This window comes from Crocodylus siamensis, chromosome 8, assembly GCF_052110815.1.
Source record: "Crocodylus siamensis isolate JL-2025a chromosome 8, ASM5211081v1, whole genome shotgun sequence".
NCBI lineage: Eukaryota > Metazoa > Chordata > Crocodylia > Crocodylidae > Crocodylus > Crocodylus siamensis.
In genome coordinates, this window is record NC_143402.1 from 526,759 (window position 1) to 545,636 (window position 18,878).

At 54.4% G+C, this 18,878-nt stretch overlaps 1 protein-coding gene across 7 annotated transcripts in view; it reads right to left on the reverse strand.

Moving 5' to 3' along the window:
* DLG3 (discs large MAGUK scaffold protein 3) overlaps nucleotides 1-18,878 on the reverse strand; it is a 120,755-nt gene that overhangs the window by 46,887 nt on the left and 54,990 nt on the right. For 6 of the 7 annotated variants that reach the window (XM_090061739.1, XM_090061740.1, XM_090061737.1 and 3 more), the window contains 2 exons: nucleotides 15,119-15,172; nucleotides 3,913-3,963 (listed from right to left, as the gene is read on the reverse strand). In XM_090061739.1, the coding sequence (XP_089917865.1) occupies nucleotides 3,913-3,963; nucleotides 15,119-15,172 (105 nt within the window). Of the gene's footprint in view, nucleotides 1-3,912; nucleotides 3,964-9,201; nucleotides 9,223-15,118; nucleotides 15,173-18,878 lie in introns of those variants that run through there. The other variant, XM_090061743.1, reaches the window with a different exon arrangement.

Sequence of the window (18,878 nt, forward strand, 5' to 3'; positions counted from 1 at the left end):
GGTATGAAATCTATGAATGAGAGGTGATCTTTAATTGCCATCTTGGGGATTATAAAACCAACACTGTTCATTTCAGTGTAGCTTTGCCTTGTACTTCTGTTTGATGGAGATAAACCCAGACATGAATTAAGTCCTCTTGTTCATGTGGGTGTCATAATACATTGAGATCAGAGCTGGTAAAATCTTTATTTCCCTAGGAAAGGGTTAATCTCTTCCAGACATGGCAGATTTTCTGGACTGATTGAAAAAGTGCTTTTTCTTTGCACTCACAGAGAGTTGAGGAAAGGGGAGCAGCTGATTTCTAAGAGATAACACTGCTTATGATTTCCAGCCATTTCTAGGATGCCACCCTATAAATAAATAAGACATCCCAGGAAGCACGGAAACGTGCCTCCTTGCTGCACTCGGTGAGGCTCTGTGGGCTGGGGCCCATGTCTGGCACGTGGCGAGAAGGCACCGGATGATACAAGCTCGTTGTCCTGACCTGAGGTTATTCTCTCGGTGGATTCACGCTGCTTTATGTTCAGCCTGGAGAAAGCTATTTGCTGTCACTTGGAGACACCTCCATTGCTAGCTCACGCATGTTCCCCTGGTAATCTTGTGCCAGCGAAGAAGCAGGTTGCTCTTCGACTCAGACATGATGTCCCAGCACTCCAGTCATTAGCTCTGTTTGGCTGTGCTGGGGCAACTCTTGATGTGAGCTGACAAATGTTGTCAGCCGAACCATTTGGCTTCCTTTGGGCAGACAAAAGGCAAGTGGAAGGTGCTGCTCCCACAGCCTCCTTTCCGAGCCTGAGCAGACACAGGCCCTGACAGCAACCAGGCTTTCTACGTGGGAAGGGCTTCCTTGGCTGTTGTTTGAAGAGCTGCAGCACCACTTGGATGTTTTCTTATAACACCGTTCCAGGGATTTCCTAACCGCGAGGCTGAATGGTACGCGACAACACAGTAAATTCTGGCCCCAGAGCCCATGGGGGAACTTGCACACTGCTGCCTTGTGATCCAACCGCAGCCTTTGCAAGGAGGCCGCAATTACAATGACCAGTCTTTTAGGCTTATAGTGCATGGGATGCTGTGGCTAAATCTGTGTCTGGCAGAAAGGGGACCCCTTCTCACTGGCTACAGGGGAAAAGAGGGTGGGTTGTCACTGCCTTGGTTATTTGGCTGGAGAGCTGAAAGAGGGCGACAGGAACGTGAAGTGCAGGAGGTGCAGAGCAGGATGTCCCCGCTGCACGGCTGGCATCTTAGTCCAGCCTGTTTCACAGTCTCTGCCCAGGACATGAAGCAGCAGGTGCCTTTCTGTTTCTCAGTGCAATTGAGGAGGAACAACTGATGCAATCTAAGTGTGATCCTGCAACGTCTCTGGGGTGTGACAGTGGCTTCCCAGGGTCAGCTGGGCCAAAAGCGGTGGAAAGGCTCTGAAACGCGTGGGGGCTGAGTCTTGTTTTCTGAGCTTGGCTGGGAGGAAGCAGGGAGAAAAGGGGAATTTCTTGTGCTCCATAAATCTACATCTACCCTGAGGATCTGACAGCCAATGTGCCTTGCCTGACAGAAAAAATCACACCAGAAATCTAACAACTGCTGATCCACGTGAGGGCTCAGGCACCATGGGCCTGCAACACAGAGCTTCTCCATCTGTCTGTCCATCTGCTGCCTCTTGTCTCCTGCTTGGATTGTAAGCTCTTTGAGGCAGGGACTGTCTTGTTCTGTAACGGTCTGGCGCACGGCGCTGGGGGGTCCTGGTCTAGGCCTGGGGCCCTCGGGGTCTGGGAAGGGTCCCGCTGAGCTCCTGAGGGCCTTCTTGTCCCTCACCATAGGGCTGGGTGCTTTCTAGACCAGTGCATTGGTGGGTTCTCAGCCAAAGGCAAACAGGGGCAGCTGTCAGGGCAGCATCACCTCTAGCCCATCCCAGTTATTGCACGTGGCTCCATTTTGAAGCCTAACAGCAGGGATGCGACCTAACGCCACACGGCCGCATCTCAAATCATAAAGTCAGCGGGAAGGTGCAGGCTGAAGGCTCCATCTACGAACAGCCCCTCAGACCAACAGGGCCAGGGGCTGTCTATGGGGAATAACCAGGGAGCGCGACTTCACTTTGGAGGGTTCAGTCCCTCCAGCCCCCTTCCCTATGGGTCTCTGATTTGGACGCTCCCGTACAAGGAAACCTCTCTGTCCTTTGCCTATAAAGGCTTAACCCTCAGATAAACCGGAGCACCAGAGTTCACTGCATATTAGACCAACGAAATAGCAAAGAACAATTTCCCCACCTATTTAGTTGGTCTAATAAAAGAAATGACATTTACCTAAAGAGACTTGTCTGCCTGTGTCCTTAGACCAACACGGCTACAACCAACAACCCTAGAGTTCACTGCGACAGTCAGAGCCCTGGGGACAAAACCCAGATTGTGCCACCTCCCTGGAAGACACAGCACACATCTAGCAACAGCTGGAAAGTTGGCGCTGTTCTGGCCAGCCTGGCATTGGGACCGGCCTGCCGCGTGCCACCCTTTCTGCCAGGCCCAGGAGCGCCACGATGCTGCATCAAAACCAAGCAGAAACCAGCCTTGCCCAGCCTCAGAGCCGCCTGCAAACAGGGTGGTTAGAAGAAACGGGGATGGCTCAGACCAGGTGGGCCATGGAGTGCAGCCCCCACCATCGCAGTCACACAATAGAGGTCAAACCTACAAGTGCCCACAAGCACGCTCCTGTGGTGCACCACAAGCCCAGAAAGACTCCCAGCCCCCCATAAGTTAGGAGCAGAGAGCCCTGTGCACACCAAATCTGGCAGGCGCTCCAAAAGCACGTGCCAAATAACCTGCCAGCCTGCCTCCAGCCCTGTGTTGTTCTGTTGGGGCGCAGCCCTGCTGCACTTATGCACCGTCCTGCTTCAGGGCATGAGGCCAGAGCCCTCTGGCTTCTGCAAAGCTGCTGCATATCTGCAGGCAGACTCAGGCCTCCTGCGTGACCGGCTGGAGTCAAATCTCCCACCCCTCTGTGACGGTCGCCTGGCCCCGAGAGCCCACCCAGGCCCATCCCTGGCTTGCACGAGGACAGTCTCCCTTAGCCACTCCTGCTCATCCTCTCCCCACCTGACAGGAGCTCAGGTCCATGCCTCCGTGCCTGCTCTCCCACTCAGGACCAGTAGCAAGCCTGACTCAGCCGGGCAGAAGACGTACGGGATTAGCATGTGGCAGAGAGACACATTCTGCTGAAACCTCCAGCTCGTCCTCGTACAAGCTCCTATGTGGGAGCTAATTTTAGTCTTTGTCTGTACAGTGCATGCCATCAGCCCTACTTTGGCGGTATCTCAGAGAGACAAGGAAAAGGCCCAAGCAGAGATTCCCCTTGTTCCGACCCAGTTACTAGAAAGCCTGTCTCTGCAGTTCAGGATCACCGTGCTGCATACCTAGACGTGATACACAGCGGGCTAACAGGCTGGAAGAGAGCACGGCCAACTCCGTGGGCCTGTTTGCTGATCTTCAGACCCCCCTACTCTCCATCCTGTAGCTGAGCACGTGCGGGAGACAGAGCAGCCCCACCTCCCTCAGCCGTGCTGGGGGCGTGTATGTGCGGGGTGAGTGTGAAAGAGACCCACCTATCTTCCATCATATGGAGCGTGTGGGTGTGGAAGAGAGAGGGGGAGAGAGACATTGCCTACTCGTGTGTGAGCATGTGCGAGCATGCGAGAAACCCCATGCATCCTGTGTGCATGCATGCATGTGTCAGGAGGCCAGCTGTGCGGGTGGGCGGGTGAGTGGGAGATCGCTGTGGGAAACACGCAGCGCACAGTCAAAAGGCTGCTTTTCAGCCTGTGCTGACGCTCTGCTCTCCTGCAGAAGGAAACCCACATGCTCGGCACAAAGAGCGTGGCTCAGAGCAATGCGCGTCGGAAAACACCGGCGTCTCACTTACCCTTTCCAGGACGATCTCCTCGTACTTAAACATCCCATCGCTGCCATTCACCTGGCGAGAGAGAGACGGGGAGTTAAACCTCTGCCCAGCTCACAGGTCAGTCCTGGCCACGAGCAAGAGGGAATCAGGCCCAGCGTCCTTGGCTTCATAACGGAAACCCTCGAGTGCGATCCTCCACTTGCATCCCTCAAATTAAATGCTCTGTGTCATTCTTTGGGCCTGATTCAAAGCCCACAGAAAGCAATGGCAGGACACACTGGCTTTAATGCACCTTAGATTAGACCCTTTACCCTCGTTTCTTTCATATGACTTAAAAGGAGTACAATTAAACCACACAAAAGGACATGCCTTTGTTATACAGCATATAATTAACCTCTGGAATTCCCTGCTGCATGATACTATTGAAGTAAATCAAATGGTACAGTGAATTGTAAAAAGACCTATACACAACAACACTTAGCATGTCTCTAACAGCTCACATCTTCCAACTGCTTTAGTAACATGAACTTCTTCTGGTGACTGAATACTTTAGAGTATAATTTATTCCACTAAATTAGCTGGCCACAAAAGCAAACAGGATATTAGGAAGCACAAGGAACAGGATGGAGAATAGTAGGGAAACTATTATAATGACACTATATAAATGCACAGTTCAGCCCCATCTGGTTACCGAGTGCCATACCAATTGCTGCACCTCCACAACAATATTGCAGGATTGGAGGAGGGCAGTAAAAATGCTGAGGGCCTGGATGGATATAACAGGAAGAGAGATTCAGATGACTAGGACTGTTTACCTGGAAAGGAGAGAGCGAGGTTACAAGGGGATGCAATCAGTCTATGCAATACTGGGTGGTACAGAGAAGTGATCATCAGGCCCATAACTCCAGAACAAGGGGAAATCAGTGAATTGTAATGATAAACAGAGTCTGTTCTTACACACCGCAGCTGCAACGTGGAAGTCATTGCCGCATGATGTTCCCGGTATCACAGGATACTGTGATCCTCATGCTGTTGAGGCCAAGGTTTTAGCACAGTCCCTGAAGGGATTCAACATAAGTACGGACACTGAGGATATCTAGAGTTACCAGAAATGACTCTGACAACAGTTTTGGAAGGGATTACACCCTAAACTTCAGGGGCCTGGCTTTTCTCTTCCTATTAGAGACCAGCATTGGGCTTACGTAGGCATATCCCGCATTCCTCTACTTTGGGGTTCTTACTTCTTGAAATAACTGTTGCTGGCAATTCTCAGGCAGGGTCTTGGACCAGGTGGACCTTGAATCAATCCAGATGTGCGGTTCCTCTGTCCCAAGCTGCTTTCTCCGTTCAGTAATGGCCCACGTGCAGCTTATGCATTGGTGAACACTTGTATTTCAGGGGCCATTAGTGGACGCTCTATAGGCTGCATGCAAAAAGCGTAGTGCAAGCGCTCTGGAGCCCAAAATGGGAGATGTGCTGGTCATTTCGATTGGATACAGAGCTTGCACTGTGCTGATTCTGCGCTCTGATTGGGTACATGTGAATAGCCACAGCTTAACTTTAAATGCAACTACTCTGTAATATTCACATCAGATTCACTGCTTCTTGGACATTTTTGCCAAAAAACTTCCTCAATAGAAGTCTCATGGCAAGCAAACACAAAGCGGCTGTGAACGCAGCCAAAGCAAAGTTACTGAATGAGGCACCCAAAGAGCCACACGACTTGTCCTGCAGGGTTGGCCCAACTCCACGATGTAACTGGAATAAGAATAAAACTCATTGATAAGGGGCTATGAGCTATCAGTCCTCAGAGGCACATTTTAGAGGGAGCGGCATTCAGACTCACCCCGAACACGGCTTGTCTTAGGTCCAGTTCACGGTCAAAAAATACGAAAGCTTGAACCATGAAAACTGGGGAGCAGCAAATGTTATTTATACTAAGGGAATAACCTTCAGGCTATTCCTACTTCCTTCCACGGCTCCTTTTCTCATCTGCCTTGTGCCAGGTCCTCACCTTCACAGTCTGCCTGTCGTGTGGGACTTGGCAGGTCCAGCAGCGCGAGGAGGAGGATGGCCGTGATAGCAGAAGAGGAAGGAGCGGGTTCTGGCTGCTGTCACTGTGCCGTGCTGCTCTTGGAGATAATAATGGTAATTGCCTGGTACCAGCCGTGCTGGAGCAGAGGGAAAGCAGGGGGGTAATTTATGTGCAGAACTGCAGGTTCACAGAAGCAAGGCATCATTTCCATTCCCTTGGCAGCGCCGCTCTTCGCCTGCCTTAAATCTTCTCTGTGCAACTGCTTGGCAGAGGATGCAGCAGCAGAAGAGGCTCATGGCTGGTTCCCCATGGCATGGTCCCCTCACTCTTGCTGCTCAGAGGAGGTGAGGGTCGATCCTTCTGCAGATGTCTGGTTTCTATACGCTCCAGGGCTTCGGAGAGCTGAGCCTGCACCCCTGTGTTGGGGGCTCTTGCTCAACTTCCATCACGGCCTGAAACTGGGGAGACCCGTGGCTCTTGCCACCTCCTAAACAGCCCCCTCCCTGGCATGCCCGGGGCTCAAGCTGAGGTCTCTGGGCCGCTTGAGCTGCTCTAGAAAACTCACCCGATGAACTGCAGGAGCCTTGGCACCGCACTCAACCACCAATTAGCTTGTTATTCAGTGTTTGAGTTGGCTGCCTCTGCTTGCGGGTAAGGCTGGGCTCAAACTGCCATCCTCTCTCACAAGCAACAGTGGCAGCCGGACATGACCAGCAGCGTTTGTGCCTGAAATGTCAGATGTGAGTGATGAACATTTTCTTCCAGCATTGCCTGGTTTCTGTCTGACGGCACAGAGAGGGCTAGGCCACTTTTGGCTTTCCTGTAGCAGAAGCCATGGTGAGAGAGCTAGGATCCGAGCAAGCGGAGACGAATGAGAATTCATCAGCTGCCTTAGAGACAGAAAATCCTAGTGTTAGGCTTTTTGCATTGCTTTTTGCTTTTTGATAAAAAAAAAAAATCCAATTCTAGGAGCGTCCCTCTTTCCTAATCTACTGATTCCTGAAGGTTGCTGAATGTCAAGTACTGGGTCCTTCATGTGAGTACTGCCTGTCGCAGCCGTTCTCAGAGTCACATCCTGGTGGAAATGCTGTGTAAAGAGGAGGAGGTGAAGGAAGCCTGAGCATGCAGATCCCAAGTGAGATCCACATGGGTGATGCTCCTTATTTCCAGGCCCATCCCCAGCAGCTCAAGCAGGTGATGGCTCTTGTGGACCCGTAGAAGGGCATGGACCAAAGGGATTTGAAGCTGGAGATGAAAGTTTCCCCCAGCCCTCTGAGAGGCCAAGGATACTCGCTGCCCTTGCAGTGACTATAAGGCTGCACCCCCGAAGCGGCACCTTGCAATCAGGCCCCTATTCTTGTTATGCGGCAGGGTAACTGCAGAGAGCCTGAGCTAACCGGACCCCTTCATCGCAGGATCTGAGGACCTGCCTCAGCACCCCGATGGATGTCAGTGACGGCTCCCTTGGTGGGAACAGTGGGGAATTCTTCCAGATCTAAAGAAGGTCTCTGCAGGGTTAGCAGGGCTTCCCCGCTGGGGCATCTGGAGGGGTTGGTACTTCCAGGACATCTGAGCTGCCATTCCTGCAGCCCGAGCATGCTCCTCAGGAGCATGCAGGTTTCTTTGTCTTTGGAGAGAGGGATGGGGGAGCTCACCCTCTGAGCAAGCTGCACTTTCTCCTCTGTGTTGGAGGGCCTCAGTGCACTTCATGAGATCCCTGAACAGCTCAATTCATATCCTGGGCTGCATATCCCAAATTCCCGCCAGATGGATCCCTGCAGATTCCTGTGGCCCCCAAGGCCTGCACACTTGCCTCAGAGACCTGTGCATGCCTCTGCACTCTGCCTAGTCTGGAAGCAGGACAGGAAATAGGAACTTAATACCCCATTATCTGTAGCTCTGAACACGTCGGTTCCAGGCTTCAGCAATGGCATGTCCAGGCTTTGCAGACTTCATCTGGTTCAAGCATACGCTCAGAGGCTATTTACAGCCTCATCAACCTCCCCAGCTCCGTCCAGGGCCATGTGTACCTGGGGGACCCATTAGCTGTGGGTGGCCCCATCCTGGCCAGGTGCTGCCACAGCTTACTGCGGGTCGTGTTTATGCCATCAGAGGCATTTTGGAGCATGGCTTGGGGAAATATGGTGATGGCTATCATGGCTAGTGAAACCTACCCCTTGCTCTAGGGTACACTGTACTCATTTCAGAGCTGGGAATGCTGCAGCAACTTCCTTGGTGCTCCCGGACCTCCTTGCATCACACAGGGCGAGATGCGGCGTATACAATGCCCATCTGTGCTGCCATCCGCAGCTCTGCCTGTGGTCACCAGCTCGTTGGCTCCTTTATCTGCAGCGATGAACCCTGCTAATCCCACTCGCGCAACAGACTGGGGCTGGACCAGGTTCTGAACGGAGACCTCTAAGGAAAGGGCAGGCTCCCGAATGGAGCGGAGGTGCTCGTGCAGACGCCAGCCCAGGACTGCGGCTGGACTGGCTTCCTTGCCCCGCTGCAGTTTCAGCTCCTCCTCTGAACCGCCGTGCAGCTGTTGCGCAGCTGCCTCCTTGCATTACAGGCAGGGCGGCACAGCGCTCACGGGGGAAGCGGTTCCAGTGCATGGGTGAATCCAAGCACTAAAGGCTCCTTCTGAATGTGAGATCATCATCTCCCCTTCTGTGGCCTCTCCGACTAACATCGTTTCCCTTCTCCTCCTCCCACTCCCACCACACTGACTAATGCAAAATCCAGAAACTGGTGTCAGCTCTTTGTTCTGCTCCTCCTTCACAGACTGGCTCCCCCATCACCAGCATGATTAAGTTTCTGGACTGCGGTGACCTCTCCTCCTAGCCCACGACATCTCAACTCCCTCACGGCTCGCTGCCCGGTCACCTGAGTTTCCACATGCCTTTTCCTCTGCCCTTCTCCCCAGCGCGTCTGCTGGCACTGCGCAGCATTAAATGTCAGCATCCCAGAGGCAAGCAGCATGCAGACCCCCGATCACACAGACATGCCACGTAGCTGCAGCTACCACCCGGGCGTGCAGAAACCTCTGCCAACCCCTCAGCTGCATTGTGAGTCAGTGGCATACAGACCAAGCAGAGACCAATAACCTTTGTTTTCATAGACTAACGATGGCAAACGCTCCTGGAGAGCCCACTGCAAAAGGGCTTGCTTGCCATGTGATAGAGCTCAATAGCTAGGTCACGGGCACAGAGCTCGGGCACACAGGCCACGGGCAATCAGAAAGAAACCTACTCCTCAGGAAGAGACATACATACCCCTTCTAGCCCTCAGGATGAAGCCTACGGAAGGACAGACTTCATGGCAAGGACAGACTCTCACAGGAGATCAGACAGTCGGAGCAGCTTGGTGCTAGCAAAGGACATGCAAATGTTAGGGGGTGGGCAGGACAATAACAGGGAACACACGAAACAAGAAACCAAGCAGAGGAGGGAGACGCTTCGCACTAATGAAGTGACCATGAGCCTTTCCAGACAATCAACTCTTGACCCTGAGAACAAGGGGAACAAAAGCTCCCCAGGGAGAAGCAATGCTGGGGAGATGAACAGCTCCCAGATGAAGTGCAGCGGTCTCCCGCATAGGAAACCGCCCGCACAGGTACACAGCGCAGCACAGGACACTGTTCGCTCTGCAGCGTCTCTGTTGCTGGAGCCCCCCCAGAAGATCCCCTCGTGCAGATGCAGCACGTGGCCCAAAGGGAGCTTTCTGCTGGCAAAGCTATGCTGCCTCCCCAGACAAAAGCAGCCAAGCCGACACAAGAGCCCTTGTGCCACCACAGCTGCATCTATACTGGGGGTTGCCAATGCAGCTGTTTCAGCAAGCGAGTATAATCGCTGCATACCCCGAGCTGATGCAGCTCTGCAGGCAAACCTTCGTAGAGCCGGCTTTGCCTCTGTCCCTCTGCCGGCACTCCCCACCATCCACTCCTGCTTTGTGCACGGGAGCTGCTCTTCTGCCACTGCCTCAGGCCGCATGGGCAGAGCTGCGTGGGAGGCAGCATAGAAAGGACAGACGCACACTTCCCCGACTGCTGCAGGGCACAGAGAATGCAAGGCCACCCTCCCTCTCCTGCTGCGCTTTGCTCATTCCAGTACTAAATGCCACAAGCTGTGGGGCTCGCTCCCCTTCCCTGGGGGAGGCTGCCGAGGCCTCATACATGTCGTGCTCTTGAGCCTTTCCCTGATGTTCAACCTCATCTTTTCCTACTTCAGTTCCATGGCACTCCTCCTCCTCTTCCTCCTCCTCCTCCTTGCAGCGGACACATGCTCTGGCTAATTCAAACGTGATTGCCGGGCCCACGAGTCCAGGGCTGTTCCCTCTTGGAAATGGTGTAACGCTTGAGCTTTCCCAGCTCCCAGTGCATCTCAAACATCCCCATCATGCCCAGACACTGGGATATTTCCCAGAAGCTTTACTTCAGCTTTGACCGTACATCCCAAATTCACATGATAGCATGTCAAGTAATTGCATAAGGCAGCTGTATGGGCACGGAGAACGAGCCACGTAACTAAGACAACAGACCACCGAAACACACGTTTGGAGGCAGGAAGACTGATTCTCCAGCTCTTCGGCCAGGGCAAAATCCATCTGTGGGAAGCACACAGCACCTAGCACTTGGGTTAGCCAGGCAGTGGGTGGAGAACGAAACTGTCTGCTCCATTTGCTACCCCCTTGTTTGACATGATGACTTTCCTTTCCTTCCTTTGTGTTCATGCTTGGCCCCGGCGTCGCTAGCTGGTGCCCATGGCCAGGCTCATCCTGGAGTCAGCAGCCGCGCTTGCCAAGGGGCAGAGGGGATCTGGCTCACAAGAGACTTGGTCTCATCCATCGGACCGCCCTGGGAACAAGGTGCTAATACCAGGACCTTGTGTCCCAGGTGCAGTCACAGCAGAGCTGGTAGAGGGCCACTCCACCATCCTCGTCCAATCCCTCCACGAGCACAGCCTAACGAGCGCCTGGTGCCATGCTGACTGGCACACTCAGGTCTGATACGCTATTTGATTTCACCTTCAAGTCTCCTTTAGTGTTGCTGTTTCCCAGGAGACGTAACTCCTGAGCTCTGTCGCTGACTTTGTGCTGTGACTCCAGGCGCATCCCATCCTTCCCCAGGGTCCCCACGTATAACAGCTGTCTGCTGCCACCCTAGTCCCAACCCAGGGTCAACTCTCCCCAGCTCCACCTGGACATCAAGCCTTACCCAGCTGAGGCATCAAAACAAGCGCCCGCTCACAAGAGACTGACCAGCTTTGCATAACATGATCATCCCTCTCCTTCTTACACGCTTGGGTTGAAGAAACACTTAGAGTCATAGATTCATAGACTGTAGAGTCAGAAGGGACCCAATGGATCACCGTGTCTGACCCTCTGCCCCGGCAGGAAAGAGGACCGAGGTCAGACGACCCCAGCCAGGTTATTGAAGACCTCCATGCTAGGTAACGGCACCACCTCTCTTGGCAGCCCGTTCCAGACTCTGGCCACCCCATTGTAAAAAATTCCTTCCTAATGTCTAACCTACGTCTACTCTCCACTAGTTTGCACTCATTATTCCTAGCTACTCCCTGGGGTGCATCCCCAATTCCCTGCTGTCCTCCCCTGATAAATGTCATCTAAAATGACACTCAAATGCCCATCATGTGGCTGCAGAGCAAACAGGACAGGCTGTGCGTGAATCTACTTTTCAGAGCTGTTGCAAGCTCTACGTGAACCGAGATGGACGTCACTACATCAGGTACCCTCTGTTCACATGTGGCACGGTTTTCTTTGCCACAATCAGGGCTAGAGCAAGGACCGTTTGTAAAGGGAGTGCAGATTCGGGAGCTCTGCTGAGCCAGGCATCTGGAGCCCAATCCCTAGCACCAGGCTGCTGCTCCAGCCTGGGGACTCACCTGGGAGTGTGAAAGTGTAAGCATGTGCTCCGGACTGTGCCATCATTTTAAGGTGTGGACAAACACCCAGACTGAAATGATAAGCCTTGTCTCAGCTTTGGCAGGTAACAGTGCTTTTCATCGGGTCTGCAGGCTTGATCCGAGAAAGCACATGACCAGGCTGGCTTTTCTTCTCTGAAGCCAAAAATGGGACATTTCGATTCCCCACTAAACATGCCAACTGATTAAGCAACATGAGGGGTGGTGAATGTCGGCAAGTGAAAGTACTTGCTGAGGAAATTAATGCTACATACAGAGACCACTGCAGTGTCACCCGGGGCAGCTCTGCCACACCGGGAGGTGCTTCCAGGCAGAGTCTCACCAGGAATCGCACGCACCACATTTCTAAACAGGACGCGGGTTGCTTTCTCCTCTTCCCCAGGAGCACAGGCACGAGGGACGACTCAAACAAACTTGGGGGCAGGCTCTAAGGAAAAGGCCTCCCATGCCTCTTTAGATGAGCCTGTCTCTATAATGCTGCTAGGAAGAAAATGATCCAGTTGCAGGCTCTTCCTTTGCTATAATATCGTACTGTGTTATAATTTCCTGTGAGCTTGAAACCCGTGTGGGCACTGAGGCTGGGGAATGAAGGACAGGCACGTCACATGCACAGCCTTGACTTCCAAGTACCCATTCTGCCTCACCAGGTAGGTTTGTGGCTGGAGCCACTGAGTTTCTGGTCCGAAACCAAAGGCTGGGTTATCAGCTGTAGGGTCAAGCCAGGCCTTTGCTCCGTCGAGGAGGGGGCATCTGGGGTCCCATATAAGGTTGATCAAGTGTGTTCTCTCTTCACCTGTGCTTTGGAAATAAAGCTTCCCGATGTGTTACCAAAACCCACCGACTCATCTGCAGTCACATGTTCTCTCCCTGTTACACTGCATGCTCCACACCTCATATTTGGCCTTATACACAAGGCAAGGAAATGCTATATTTATAGCCCTGTTTCAGGCTCCAGTAAGGGAGCTTACTCAGGGCAGTTTACCAAAGGGCATTAATTACGAGCCAAGGTGTTCACTCCTCCGTAGCTGGGACAATAGGACAGCGTTTGACTCATAGGCCAGTCCCTTTGTTATACACGTGAAACAAGCTTGAGAGTTTCAGTGCAATTCCCAATGCTGTTAAATGCTCATGGGCGTACCATAAGATGTCACCTCAAGAGCCAGAACTGACCTTACTGCACACAACATATTCTGCAGCCCTCCTCGCCTCTGCTCATGGGTGACCACCTTCAAGAGAGGACCCCCGCAACTCGCAGAGTGGGTGATGCCTCTCTCGGGCGACTGTCCCTGAGCCCTCCCTGCTCCCAGTCACACACAGCAGCTTTGTGCTAGTGCCCACCACAGCCGGGGCTTACACGGACACTACAGCACCAGCTGGAAAATACATAAAGTATCTGGAGCTGTCTTTTAATGTAATTCAGTAAGTCAAATAAGGGAACAAGGGAAGCAGCACAAACAAATTCCTCTTCTCATATCCTAAACAGTCCTGTCCTCTCAGCCAGCGCCTTGCAACCAGCTTGGTGTCAGTACGGCACCCGCCAAGTGCTCCATGAGCCGTCGTCTGGGTTGTGGAGCTAATTTCACACTGATTTCTTGTGCTGGGCAGCAATGGAGCTGCACCCCCAGAGAATAGGGACACAAAACATCTCTATGTGTGAGCTGCACAGTTCATGACTCTTGTGCGTAGTGTATGAAAGACACCGGCCCATGCAGGAGTTGTTACGCTTGTGCACAAAGGACTCTAACCTCTTCAGGTGAGGAGTTTGGACCTTCCTCAGCATTAGGATACTGAATGAGAGAAGATGGACAAATCGTGCTCACATTGGAGGTAATGGCTCTACCAGCTTTGGACCCTCAAAATGTGCTGCTGGCTGGACACGCGCCTTCAGGAACGGGACTTGGATTATAATTAGTTTAATGGCAACATGAAAAGCCATTTTGAGGCTCTGGGAGAATATTGCTGCTTTGATGGTGCTGCATGGATGCAGCGTGTCCCAAGCGGCTCCCTCTAAAAGGATTACCCCAGGCTAGCAGGGTTGAGAGAGACTTGTATGAGGACAACTGTCCTCACTTGTGTGAGGTGTGAGGACGCGGTGGTCCCCTGGCAGGAGTGCACCTTACAGGAAGACTCTTATGTGATGTCTGTGGAGGGGCTTGAGAGCAAGAGGCCGCACAGCTGGGTGGGCAGCTCTTGTTCAGCTTTCCCCCGATGAGCTGGGGATGCTCGCAGGCCCTGGCTGGCACTGCAAGGCCTGGACACAGAAATCCTTTGAGTGTGACCTTGGAATACTTGGTGCCACCAAGCAGGGCAGGCATGTGAGATACCTATGTGCAGCGTGCAAGCTACCCTCCCCTCGGGCCCCAGCACTACCGTGCCCTGCCGTGTGCACGGGCTCTCCCAGCACCCAGGATGATGCTGGGTGCACATTGCTGGACCCCAGGAGAAATAGGCACAGCTTCCACACTGCCGGCAGTGTCGGCACAGCATCCAGCTGGGCAAGACGCGAGCGCCCCGTGCCGAGGCAACCGGCACTGCAGAAATCCAGGTGCTCGCAGCAGCCCACCCTTCTCCCTCTCCTTCAGGGGCCCGCGTGGAAGCACACGGAGAGGGCTGCCGCAGCTCATGATCTGTCACTGCAACAAACCCACGAGGGGTATCTTTAAGCAGAATGAAAAGTGCCAAATGCTTTGTGCTTGTAAACGCTCACACTCGCCTCCGACTCTGGCTGCCTGACGTTATTTGTTCAGACAGAAGCCGCGTCTCACGAGCTCTGCCGCCCCACCGGGCCACGCAGGGCTTCAGTCCAAGCCCAGCTCCGGTTACAGTGCAAAATGCCTGGGTGGGCACGGCCGCTGTCCTGAGGGGCACAGGCCCTTCTGCCAGGGGCCAGGAGCGTGGAGTGACGTGAAGCCCTGGGGGGGGCACGGCCAGCCAGGATAAATGTGGGGGAGGTTCCAGCCAAACCCTTCCACACAATGGGGGTGAGCAAGGACACAGCCCCGTGGGTTCCCAGGCCCCAGCTCCTGCACCTGAGACCCGATGCTGCGCTGCCCACCAGGCGTGCTCAACCTGCCGGGGGGAGCGCTCGGTCCTCTCCACCCCCTGCCCACCTTCACTCCACTGAGTCCCCTCCAATGGCTTGGCTGACACTTCCTCCTGACACAGAAGTGTTTCTGCTGTTGGGTCAGGAAGAGTTAACCCACCGTTTTTGCACAAGAAAATGAAGATCAAAGGAAAGCAGGAGACTTACCGAGAGCCCTTGTTCCAGCGAGTCCGTGTTCACAATAATGGGAGCGGGGTTGGCCTGTGTGAGACATGGAGACAAAAACCGGAGTGTCACACATCTGGACACCGGGACACAGAGCTGCAAAGCCCCCCGCCACTCTCCTCAAGACTCGCCTGCCAGAAACCCAGCTGATTGTGAAATTAGCTCCACAACGATGGCTCAGGGAAATAAGAGAGGCACCATCCCTGTACCTGGGCTCCCACTCCCCTTGGATGGATGCTCCTCGCAGCCCCTGACGTGTGGGCACGGCATCTCCCCCAGACCTGGCAAGATTTCTATGGGCAGGGCCAAGCCACTGCTGGTGTCACGGGGAGCCTTGAGGCTGTGGGAAAGCAAGGGAGGAAGGGAAGGATGCTCTCCAGGACCTGTGCCAGCATCAAGACAGGTATCTTAGCTGAAACCCAGGCTACAGCGAGCCTGGCAGACAGGAGAGAGAGAAAGGAGCTAGCAACAGATGGTGAGAGGCAGCACCATCGCACGGTCCAGCAACCAGAGCTCACAAGCGAGCCGCTGTGCGACCCAGGCCCGGCTCCATGAGGGACGTCTGCTGTGACCTGCCCAAGCTTCTTCTCCTTGGGAAATGGTGGTGGGGGCGGTGGGGCCGGTCCCCAGACTCTGGGGAAAGGGAGCTGCAAGCATCAGTCCCCTGACGCGTGCATGGCCCATGTGAGCATGCGGAGAGATGGCCTCTCCCTTGCTCCTCAGCACCATTGCACGGGCGAGGCTGGCACCAGGCCGCAGTATCCCGGAGGTCGGGGACATGGCCCAGAGCTGCTATTGCCCAGCCTGCAGCGTGTCCCAGCTGGGCGAGCCCCAGGTGCAGCATCCCAACTGCGGCCATGCTCAGTCCCCTCAGGACCACAGGCCTCTCCGTCTCCCCAGGCACTGCAAAGCCCCGCTCTTTCCCACGGCTGCACTGTCCGAGCGGGTCCCGCTTGGTTCCTGCGCCTGCTTTCGAGCTGTCTCTGCCACCTGGCCCCTTCCCAGCCCTCTCCTTTCCCCTCAAACAAACAGCTTCTCTGATTTCCACCACGCAGCTCCCTTCCCCAGGCACCCTCGGCTGCTGGCACGCGGCCGGACCGAGTCACGTCTCGCCACGCAAGCTGGAGGAGGGAGGCAGGGCCGGTCCAGACGCTGGGTGGGAGATGGCTGTGGCCAGTGCAGCTGCTTTGCCCGTCGCTGCCTTCAGAAACCACAGCTTGGGGAACGCGCTGCCAGACGCGGCCAGCGCAGACGGGCACGAGCCCCCGGGCGCGAATGCGGGCAGGGTGCGATCAGTAAGAGCGACGAGGGGCGGCCCAGCGGCGTCCCTGGGCAGGGCAGGGCCCAGGGGGGAGAGAGAAGCACCGAGGGGAGAAGTGAGCGCCTGGGAGACGATGCCCCGCAACGTCCAGGCGGTGAACGGGAGCAGGCCCAGGTGGAAGATCTTGACCCAGCGACTGCGCCGGGCCAGGACGGTCTTTTCCAGCTCCTGCACTCGCTGTCTCAGGGAATCACCGGGGCTCTGCTCTCGGCTCAGAGTCCAGACGACGAAACCGGAGCGAGCGCAGGGAGCAGCCCCTGCGCTGTCGGCTCCCGTCCGTCCCCGGGACCTCTCGTCCGTCCGAGGGGCCGGAGCGGCAGCGCGGGGCCAGAGCGAGGCCGGTGGGGAGCTGTCCAGCAGGAGCGGGGCGGCCATGACCCCAGCCTGGGAGGAGTGGTCGTGCCCGAGGCCCTGCCGCTCTCACCCAGGCCCTCTGCCATGCCTGCCGGGGAAGAGGTTGCAAAAGCAGCTCTGCAACATGCTCTTCTTGCATGCACCCGGTCACAAAAATCTGCCAAACACCCCCAAGAGAATGAATTTGCTGGCGATGTGACAGCGTTTCCCATGGTGAGGCCCAGAGAGCCACAGACAAGGCCATGCCCTGCCACCCCCAGCTCGGACATCTCCAGTGTCTCAGGGGCTATGTGACCTGGCACGGGGAGGCCTCGCTGCAATGACCACTGTTAGCCAGACCCATCTGCCCCCTCACCTCCCTGCCCCCCACCTGCCCAGTATGTCCTGGCCACAAACAGGCTGGGGGGTTCTCTGAAGAGCACGTGTGTGCCTTTGCTTCCAGTAAGACAAGCTGGTTTGATTGGGACTAGGTAGCAGTAAAAGGGACAATAGGTGTTTCCCACAAGACCACTCTCCTCACAAAACATGTCCTGTTTTAACCAAAGGACAGAGTTCGGAAAGTTCCTCCCAAGTTCGAGCCCTGTGCAACCCCTCTGGCCTTGATGCTGGTCCCGTGCACAGGACAATACGCCTACTCTACCAGGCCCCCCTTGCTGCTGTCTTCAAACACAGCTTTTGCACATTTGTTTCCACCACATCGTTAGTCTCCCCTTGGACACCGCGCCCCCAAGAATGGGTTGCCTTCACCCCACTTCTTCCAAAGCGACAGGTTCAGTAAGAATGGAAATGATCCTCCCCTCTCAGCATCAACCCTGCAAAGCAATGAATGGCCGGGAGCAGGGAGACTGGAAACATGTTTTCATAACACTCACATTCACCCGTTTCCACAATGCAGGAACAAAGGAACATTCAACGAGATGCGAAAGGTCACAAATACAAAACGGGTAAAGAACATTACTTTTCAGCGTGCACAACTGCATGACGCTCGTCGCCACAAGGTAGCAGCAAGGCCACGAGTTTAGCAGGATTTAAAACATGGCTCCCATGCCTGCGTGAACAACAGTAAATATTTAAAAAAGAAACAAGGGTTTTGGAAGGAAGGGACATCAAATCTGCCTCAGGGCATCAGAAACCTGTCATGGTGGGGGCTTGGTGGGATTTCCTGCTGAATTATGGACTATTACCAAAATGGCTGGGTAATGTTGCCTGGCCTGCGCTACGCAGGAGGTCAGACTAAATCGTCAAAATATTCTCTTCTGGCCTAAACCTATGAATCTACGTTCCCGAGGGACGTATGATCACTCTGCTGTGCACTTCAGAGTTTCTTGTACTTTCCTTTGAAGCAGCCGGCTCTGTAGTGGCCACTGTCAGAGGCAGCAGCATTAGCGAGATCCCTAACGGCTGCTCCTACGTTTTCGTGTGGCATTTCTGTCGTTTCTGAACGTCTAACTCCTTGTTTGCACTTAATCAAAAGGACCGAGACGCTGGTCTGACTCTGGAAGGCTCTGATCATGAGAACGAAGCAGGAGGGAGTTAATTAGATTTTTTCAGATGCTTTCTGATCTCTCCTGCAGCCATGACTATTTGCTGCAAAACAATGGCTTTTTATGCAAGCTAATTCCAATGGCTCCGGCAAACAGGGCCATTTGCAAATGCTCCTGCAAAACTCCTCCCGCACATGGAAGAAGAAGAGTATTACAGCGGTAAGGTCCTGGGAGCGCCCGGTGTCAAGCTGGGCACCTCTCCTTTTTGGCTGTATGAAGCTCCTCGAGGTAGCCGGATCAGCTGTGAGATAGGAAACACTGAACTGGGCACTGGGCCAGGCTAGGCACTGCATATCCCGGGCCAAGGCCAGTCCCATTCTGGGAGGACATCTCACATTCCTGGCAAAAAAGAAAGAGTTTTGTAGCTCGTGGTTACAAACCCACGAAGGGCCAAAACTTCTCAGGAGCCGGGAGTGGCAAAGGCCATTTCGGGTGGGCAGAACGCAGAAGAGCCAACGGTGAATGCGGTTCCCTGCGGGGGACAGTTTAGCAAACGACAATCACTACCTCGCTTCGCCCGATC